A 9,971-nucleotide genomic window follows, 5' to 3' on the forward strand; every position below is an offset into this window, starting at 1 on the left:
GGCTGCCATGGCAGCCTCCACTATAAAGAGGAAATGCTGAGTTTCATGCCACTTTAAAGGGAAGGTTCAGGGACACCTTGAAAAAAATAAAAATCGATATCCACTTATCTGGGGCTTCCTCCAGCCCGTGGCAGGCAGGAGGTGCCCTCGCCGCCGCTCCAGAGGCTTCCGGTCGTCTTCGGTGGCCGACCTGACCTGGCCAGGCCGGCTGTCAGGTCGGGCTCTTCTGCGCTCCAAGGACGGGCTCTTCTGCGTCCCACGCGGGCGCGCTGACGTCATCGGACGTCCGCCGGGCTGTACTGCGCAGGCGCAGAACTACTGCGCCTGCGCAGTACAGCCCGGCGGACGTCCGATGACGTCAGCGCGCCGGCGTGGGACACAGAAGAGCCCGTCCTTGGAGCGCAGAAGAGCCCGACCTGGCAGCCGGCCTGGCCAGGTCGGGTCAGCCACCGAAGACGACCGGAAGCCTCTGGAACGGCGGCGAGGGCACCTCCTGCCTGTGCCTGCCACGGGCTGGAGGAAGCCCCAGGTAAGTGGATATTGATTTTTATTCTTTTCAAGGTGTCCCTGAACCTTCCCTTTAACACGAATACATATAGCAGTAAGCATGCCTGTTGCTTTAAAAAGCTGATAATGTCAGGTTGATTTGAAATATGCATAAAGTAAGGGTTTGCTTTTTACTGCAAAACAGAAACAAAGGCCATCTATATATATAATAGAGTAAGTGCCTCAACCTTCAAACAAGAAGAAGAAGTATCGCCCTGCCCCCAGGGCCGGTCCAAGCAAGAAGAAGAAGTAGTGACATATCAAACCAAGGGCAAAGAGGGATAATTTGCATATTCAGTAGCAGTGCATTGTGGGTAACCACAAATGTTCACTTATAGCGGAATTATTGCAGATTTGCTTCTGTTTTAAGAAGGAAAATTACACCAAACTTTGCTTTTTTTAGTAGGAGGGATTTTTGGTCTCTTTTATTCCCCTATACATTCTTAGAAGTTTGGGTCACCCTGAGCTGCTTGGTTACTCTGTTGTACTGGTCCAAGCCCTATCTCATACAGCCTTATCAATCTCTGCTATGGCTATCATTCATGAAAGTACTGTCGGTATGGAGAATCAGTGTGGGTGTTTTAGACTTCTGGCTGCTGATTCTTAAAAAAGTATCCAGGTGCGGTAGCAGTGCGGAGATTCCCTGAACTAAGCTGGCGGTAGGCTTGTGGAGACACGGAAGCTGCCGAGTTGATACATTTCTCCGTGTTCTGCTCTACTGCAGCTGCCTGGGAGGTCTCTGTGTCTCCATTCACTTAACATTGTTATTGCCACATCAGAGGGCGCAGTACTTCCTGACCTCACACTGCTTGCGGTGATCTTTATGAATTAACGTTTTGCTACATTTTTTACAACAATCTCCGCACAAGGCGGTGATTTATCGCTCTGCTCGGTAATGTCAGCTTTTGATGCAGAAGGAGCCTTTATGAATGCAGATTTTGCTACATGTGCGGGAAAGTCAGCTGTTTTAAGCATTTCCGCATGCGGAAATGCTTTATGAATGATAGCCTATGTAGTGATGAGAACCAAAGGTCTGAAATAGGCTGTCACATGTGGGTTTGATATGACTGGTTAAAACTTAAAGCTATAGGCTTGCTTGGTTTACTAAGGGTGAAAAGGAATAATTTGCATATTTAGTAGCGGTGCATTGTGGGTAATCACAAATGTTCACTTATAGCTGAGTAATTGCATATTTCTTTCTGTTTTAGGAAGGCAAATTACACCAAGCTTTGCTTTTTTTAGTAGGAGGTCTTTTTGGTCCCTTTTATCCCCCTATACATTACGAGTGGTTTGGGTCACCCTGAGCTGCTTGGTTACTCTGTTGTACTGGTCCAAGCCCTATATCATTCAGCTGTATCAATCCCTGCCATGTACTGATGAGGACTACAAGTCTGAAACAGGTTGTCTACATGTGGGATTGGTATGACTGTGTAAAATTTAAAGCTAATGCTTGCTATACACCAGCGGCTCTGGATGCTTGGTTGGCTTACCAAGGGGGAAAAGGGGTAATTTTCATATTTAGTTGCAGTGCATTGTGGGTAACCACAAATGTTCACTTATAGCGGAATTATTGCAGATTGCCTTCTGTTTTAAAAATGCATATTACACCAATACAGTGTGCGGCATTGCAGGAAGTGACGACAGTGGAACGCATGATGGAACATGGAAGAGGTGAGTCATCCCTGCCCGCTGCCTCTTACTAATAGTGTTGGCTGCTACTGTGCTTAAGCAGAAGGGGGAGTGCACATGGGGGACCAAGGTGAGGGGGGGGCACATGGGGGACCAAGGTGAGGGGGGGGCACATGGGGGACCCAGTTGAGGGCGGGTCCAACCCCCCTCCCCACCGCTGTGCCCAATACCCCCTTCCTGCCCTCTACCCTCTTATGTGGCGTATGCTACGCCGCGGGTCGGCTAGTAGAAATATATTCAACCAAAGGCAACAGGAATATTTCGTGAGACTTTCTGAACAGCAACAGGTGTAAGTAATCCTGGCACAGGTTATGTCATCAGAATTTAATTCATATATTATCAATGAACCTATTGCCTAAGGACAAAGCAAGACAAAGAGACCTTCTGTTGCTGTTATCCTTGTGTCTGATACTATGCAAATGAATCTGAAAAGACATTTCCTCTGAATTATGTATCACACCAATGTTTGCCTTATTTACTCAGATATGAGATGCTTATGAATTCAAATAGGTGACACTGTTATCCTCGCTATTGTGCTCACTTTTATAGAATTTACATCTGTCAACAGTTTACATCATCTGTCATTAGAGAGGAAAGAAATTACCAGAGTTTTGTTACATCCCTAAAGACATTCACAGACCCTCCAGTGATGCATAATATTTCCGGAAACAGTAAATTCGGGCGCCTGAGGCTAGTGGACAAATCGGGCGCCGCCATTCACTTCTATAATAAATATTGTTTAATGGGCGCCCGGTAGGAAAAAAGGGCGCCGGAGAAAACTAACGTTTTAAAAGCGGCGCCCGGAGACTTAATGTTTTATTACTGTTTCTCATGATTACACATTATTTAATGATTTATACATGTTTAAATATTATTTTTAAACGAAAACCAGTACAATATTTTTCCCAAACATTATTTTTAAACGAAAAACATTACTTTTTTTTTTTTTTTTTTTACATTATTTTTAAACGAAAACAATTACAGGGGGGTCTTAGGTTTAGGCACCAACAGGGGGGTCTTAGGTTTAGGCACCAACAGGGGGGTCTTAGGTTTAGGCACCAACAGGGGGTCTTAGGTTTAGGCACCAACAGGGGGGTCTTAGGTTTAGGCACTAACAGGGGGGTCTTAGGTTTAGGCACCAACAGGGGGTCTTAGGTTTAGGCACCAACAGGGGGGTCTTAGGTTTAGGCACCAACAGGGGGGTCTTAGGTTTAGGCACTAACAGGGGGGTCTTAGGTTTAGGCACCAACAGGGGGGTCTTAGGTTTAAGCACTAACAGGGGGGTCTAGGGGTTAGGGGTAGGTACAGGGAGGGTTACTTAGGCACCAACAGGGGGGGGTCTTAGGTTTAGGCATCAACAGGGGGGTCTAGGGGTTAGGGGTAGGTACAGGGAGGGTTACTTAGTAATTTTTTTTTTAAACGTTATTATGCGTTTCATTATTGAAACGAAAGATTAACGTTTTTACAATTGCCGATTTAATACACATTATTTAATGATTTATAACGTTTAAAAACATTACTTTTAAACGAAATACATTTTTAAACGTAATCCATGTTTATCGTTAAAAACCCGGCGCCCTTTTTTCCCATCGCCCCTTTTTAACGTACGCAATATTTCCTGCTTGCATGGGTGGTATGGTTAGATCGAGTGGCAAGGACTGATTTATACTTTTTGTGCCCGTAGGCCAAGTATGTTGTGACCCCCCCCTCCATGTGCAGCAGGCCCTCCCATTCTATGTGCAGCTACCTTTCATGTGTATCAGTCATGTACAGCAGCCCTCTCTTTCATGTGTATCATCCATGTACTGCAGCCCCCTCTTTCATGTGTATCATCCATGTACTGCAGCCCCTTCTTCCAATGTGTATCATCCATGTACAGCAACCCCCTCTTCCATGTGTATCATCCATGTACTGCAGCCCCCTCTTCCATGTGTATCATCCATGTACTGCAGCCCCCTCTTCCATGTGTATCATCCATGTACAGCAACCCCCTCTTCCATGTGTATCATCCATGTACTGCAGCCCCCTCTTCCATGTGTATCATCCATGTACTGCAGCCCCCTCTTCCATGTGTATCATCCATGTACAGCAACCCCCTCTTCCATGTGTATCATCCATGTACTGCAGCCCCTTCTTCCAATGTGTATCATCCATGTACAGCAACCCCCTCTTCCATGTGTATCATCCATGTACTGCAGCCCCCTCTTCCATGTGTATCATCCATGTACTGCAGCCCCCTCTTCCATGTGTATCATCCATGTACTGCAGCCCCCTCTTCCATGTGTACTATCCATGTACTGCAGCCCCCTCTTCCATGTGTGTGATCCATGTATTGCAGCCCCCTCTTCCATGTGTACTATCCAGGTACTGCAGCCCCCTTTTCCATGTGTATCATCCATGTACAGCAGCCCCCTCTTCCATGTGTATCATCCATGTACTGCAGCCCCCTCTTCCATGTGTATCATCCATGTACAGCAGCCCCCTCTTCCATGTGTATCATCCATGTACTGCAGCCCACTCTTCCATGTGTATCATCCATGTACTGCAGCCCCCTCTTCCATGTGTATCATCCATGTACTGCAGCCCACTCTTCCATGTGTATCATCCATGTACTGCAGCCCCCTCTTCCATGTGTATCATCCATGTACTGCAGCCCCCTCTTCCATGTGTACCAGTCATGTACAGCAGCCCCCTCTTCCATGTGTATCATCCATGTACAGCAGCCCCCTCTTCCATGTGTATCATCCATGTACTGCAGCCCACTCTTCCATGTGTATCATCCATGTACTGCAGCCCCCTCTTCCATGTGTATCATCCATGTACTGCAGCCCCCTCTTCCACGTGTATCATCCATGTACTGCAGCCCCCTCTTCCATGTGTATCATCCATTTACTGCAGCCTACTCTTCCATGTGTATCATCCATGTAGAGCAGCCCCCTCTTCCATGTGTGTGATCCATGTACTGCAGCCCCCTCTTCCATGTGTATCATCCATGTACAGCAGCCCCCTCTTCCATGTGTGTGATCCATGTACTGCAGCCCCCTCTTCCATGTGTATCATCCATGTACAGCAGCCCCCTCTTCCATGTGTTTCATCCATGTACTGCAGCCCACTCTTCCATGTGTATCATCCATGTACTGCAGCCCCCTCTTCCATGTGTATCATCCATGTACTGCAGCCCACTCTTCCATGTGTATCATCCATGTACTGCAGCCCCCTCTTCCATGTGTATCATCCATGTACTGCAGCCCCCTCTTCCATGTGTATCATCCATGTACTGCAGCCCCCTCTTCCATGTGTATCATCCATGTACAGCAGCCCCCTCTTCCATGTGTATCATCTATGTACTGCAGCCCACTCTTCCATGTGTATCATCCATGTACTGCAGCCCCCTCTTCCATGTGTATCATCCATGTACTGCAGCCCCCTCTTCCATGTGTATCATCCATGTACAGCAGCTCCTCTTCCATGTGTACTATCCATGTACTGCAGCCCCCTCTTCCATGTGTATCATCCATGTACTGCAGCCCCCTCTTCCATGTGTACTATCCATGTACTGCAGCCCCCTCTTCCATGTGTATCATCCATGTACTGCAGCCCACTCTTCCATGTGTATCATCCATGTACTGCAGCCCCCTCTTCCACGTGTATCATCCATGTACTGCAGCCCCCTCTTCCATGTGTATCATCCATTTACTGCAGCCTACTCTTCCATGTGTATCATCCATGTAGAGCAGCCCCCTCTTCCATGTGTGTGATCCATGTACTGCAGCCCCCTCTTCCATGTGTATCATCCATGTACAGCAGCCCCCTCTTCCATGTGTGTGATCCATGTACTGCAGCCCCCTCTTCCATGTGTATCATCCATGTACTGCAGCCCCCTCTTCCATGTGTATCATCCATGTACTGCAGCCCCCTCTTCCATGTGTATCATCCATGTACAGCAGCCCCCTCTTCCATGTGTATCATCCATGTACAGCAGCCCCCTCTTCCATGTGTACTATCCATGTACTGCAGCCCCCTCTTCCATGTGTACTATCCATGTACTGCACCCCCCTCTTCCATTTGTATCATCCATGTACAGCAGCACCTCTCCCATTCTATGTGCAGCCCCCTCTTCCATGTGTATCATCCATATACAGCAGCACCCCTCCCATTCCATGTGCAGCCCCCTTTTCCATGTGTATTATCCATATACTGCAGCACCCCTCCCATTCCATGCACAGCCCCCTCTTCCATGTGTATCACCCATGTACAGCAGCACCCCTCCCATTCCATGTGCAGCCCCCTCTTCCATGTGTATCATCCATATACAGCAGCACCCCTCCCATTCCATGCACATCACCCTCTTCCATGTGTATCATCCATATACAGCAGCACCCCTCCTATTCCATGTGCTGCAGACCCCTCTTCCATGTGTATCATCCATGTACAGCAGCCCCCTCCCATTCCATGTGCAGCCTCCTCTTCCATGTGTATCATCCATGTACAGCAGCCCCCTCCCATTCCATGTGCAGCCTCCTCTTCCATGTGTATCATCCATGTACAGCAGCTCCTCCCATTCCATGTGCAGCCTCCTCTTCCATGTGTATCATCCATGTACAGCAGCCCCTCCCATTCCATGTGCAGCCCCCTCTTCCATGTGTATTATCCATATACTGCAGCACCCCTCCCATTCCATGCACAGCCCCCTCTTCCATGTGTATCACCCATGTACAGCAGCACCCCTCCCATTCCATGTGCAGCCCCCTCTTCCATGTGTATCATCCATATACAGCAGCACCCCTCCCATTCCATGCACAGCCCCCTCTTCCATGTGTATCATCCATATACAGCAGCACCCCTCCTATTCCATGTGCTGCAGACCCCTCTTCCATGTGTATCATCCATGTACAGCAGCCCCCTCCCATTCCATGTGCAGCCTCCTCTTCCATGTGTATCATCCATGTACAGCAGCTCCTCCCATTCCATGTGCAGCCTCCTCTTCCATGTGTATCATCCATGTACAGCAGCCTCCTCTTCCATGTGTGTGATCCATGTACTGCGTCTGCAGCCCCCTTCCATGTGTATCATCCATGTACTGCAGCCCCCACCTTCATGGGTATCATCCATGTACTGCAGCCCCCTCTTCCATGTGTGTGATCCATGTACTGCAGCCCCCTCTTCCATGTGTATCATCCATGTACTGCAGCCCCCTCTTCCATGTGTGTGATCCATGTACTGCAGCCCCCTCTTCCATGTGTACTATCCATGTACTGCAGCCCCCTCTTCCATGTGTATCATCCATGTACAGCAACCCCCTCTTCCATGTGTATCATCCATGTACAGCAGCCCCCTCTTCCATGTGTATCATCCATGTACTGCAGCCCCCTCTTCCATGTGTATCATCCATGTACAGCAGCCCCCTCTTCCATGTGTATCATCCATGTACAGCAGCCCCCTTTCCATGTGTGTGATCCATGTACTGCAGCCCCCTCTTCGATGTGTACTATCCATGTACTGCAGCCCCCTTTCCATGTGTGTGATCCATGTACTGCAGCCTCTCTTCCATGTGTATCATCCATGTACTGCAGCCCTCTCTTCCATGTGTATCATCCATGTACAGCAGCCCCCTCTTCCATGTGTACTATCCATGTACAGCAGCCCCTTTTCCATGTGTGTGATCCCTGTACTGCAGCCCCCTCTTCCATGTGTGTGATCCATGCACTGCAGCCCCCTCTTCCATGTGTACTATCCATGTACTGCAGCCCCCTCTTCCATGTGTACTATTCATGTACTGCAGCCCCGTCCTTCATGTGTATCATCCATGTACAGCAGCTCCTCTGTTTCATGAACAGCTCCCTTTAACATCTGTTTCCTTTTTCATGTGTTACTCCTGATTTTCACCCTTCTGTTTTATATGCAGTAGCCCCTCCTTCATTTCTTGGTTCCCCTTGGCCTGCTGCTGCCCAAGGCCTGGGCCTTTGTGGCTTTTCCAGAAATCTGGCCCTGTCGAGTGGTGGAATCTCCTCCCTGATGACATTTTGAGTGCGACTCCAAATCCAGACCTCCATGGGTTGATACATTTGATTTCCATTGATAATCTTGTATGATTTTGTTGTCAGCACATTAAAATTTGTAATGAACAAAGAATTTAATAAGAATATTTAACCACTTGAGGACCGCCCCCAGCCGATGGGCGGCGGCAAAGTCCGGGCCCAAACGACCGCAATACGCCCATCGGCGGGGGCGGCTGCGGGAGTGGCTATGCGGCGATCGCGTCATTCGTGACGCGATCAGCCGCCGGGGACTGGCTCCGCCCACCGCTCGTAGTAACCCGCCGGCCGTTCGGAAGCGCCGGCGGGTTACTACCACCCGGATCGCCGCTGCACATATGTATAATAGGCTTTGTAATGTATACAAAGCCTATTATACTGGCTGCCTCCTGCCCTGGTGGTCCCAGTGTCCGAGGGACCACCAGGGCAGGCTGCAGCCACCCTAGTCTGCACCCAAGCACACTGATTTCCCCCCCCTGCCCCCTGATCGCCCACAGCACCCCTCAGACCCCCCCCTGCCCACCCCCCAGACCACTGTTTGCACCCAGTCACCCCCCTAATCACCCATCAATCACTCCCTGTCACTATCTGTCAACGCTATTTTTTTTTTTTATCCCCCCCCCCTGCCCACTGCCCCCTCCTGATCACCCCCACCCCTCAGATTCTCCCCAGACCCCCCCCAGACCCCCCCCCCCCGTGTACTATATGCATCTATCCCCCCTGATCACCTGTCAATCACCTGTCAATCACCTGTCAATCACCTGTCAATCACCCGTCAATCACCCCCTGTCACTGCCACCCATCAATCAGCCCCTAACCTGCCCCTTGTGGGCAATCTGATCACCCCCCCACACCAATAGATCGCCCGCAGATCCGACATCAGATCACCTCCCAAATCCATTGTTTACATCTATTCTCTCCTCTAAACACCCACTAATTACCCATCAATCACCCATCAATCACCCCCTATCACCACCTGTCACTGTTACCCATCAGATTAGACCCTAATCTACCCCTTGCGGGCACCCAATCACCCGCCCACACGCTCAGATTGCCCTCAGACCCCCCCTTATCAATTCGCCAGTGCAATATTTACATCTGTTATTCCCTGTAATAACCCACTGATCACCTGTCAATCACCTATCAATCACCCCCTGTCACTGCCACCCATCAATCACCCCCTGTCACTGCCACCCATCAATCAGCCCCTAACCTGCCCCTTGCGGGCAATCTGATCACCCACCCACACCAATAGATCGCCCGCAGATCCGACATCAGATCACCTCCCAAGTGCAGTGTTTACATCTCTTCTCTCCTCTAAACACCCACTAATTACCCATCAATCACCCCCTATCACCACCTGTCACGGTTACCCATCAGATTAGACCCTAATCTGCCCCTTGCGGGCACCCAATCACCCGCCCACACCTCAGAACGTCCTCAGACCCCAGCCCTGATCACCTCGCTAGTGCATTGCTTGCATCTATTTCCCCCCTCTAATCACACCTTGAGAAACCCATCAATCACCTCCTGTCACCCCCTAGCACACCTACCCATCAGATCAGGCCCTAATTTGCCCTGTGTGGGCTCCTGATCACTCGGCCAAACCCTCAGATCCCCCTCAGACCCCCTTCCGATCACCTCCCCAGTGCATTGATTGCATCTATTTTCCCCTCTAACCGCCCCCTGAGACACCCATCA

At 49.7% G+C, this 9,971-nt stretch overlaps 1 protein-coding gene across 1 annotated transcript in view; it reads left to right on the forward strand.

Annotated features, from left to right (window-relative positions):
- DEPDC1B (DEP domain containing 1B) overlaps positions 1–8,211 on the forward strand; it is a 189,516-nt gene extending 181,305 nt beyond the window's left edge. Inside the window, exon 11 of the mRNA XM_068271829.1 lies at positions 8,141–8,211. Within this exon, the coding sequence (XP_068127930.1) occupies positions 8,141–8,143 (3 nt within the window). The 3' untranslated portion in view covers positions 8,144–8,211. The remainder of the gene's footprint in view (positions 1–8,140) is intronic.
- The last annotated feature ends 1,760 nt before the right edge of the window (positions 8,212–9,971 follow it).

This window comes from Hyperolius riggenbachi, chromosome 1 (assembly GCF_040937935.1).
Source record: "Hyperolius riggenbachi isolate aHypRig1 chromosome 1, aHypRig1.pri, whole genome shotgun sequence".
In the NCBI taxonomy this organism is placed as follows: domain Eukaryota; kingdom Metazoa; phylum Chordata; class Amphibia; order Anura; family Hyperoliidae; genus Hyperolius; species Hyperolius riggenbachi.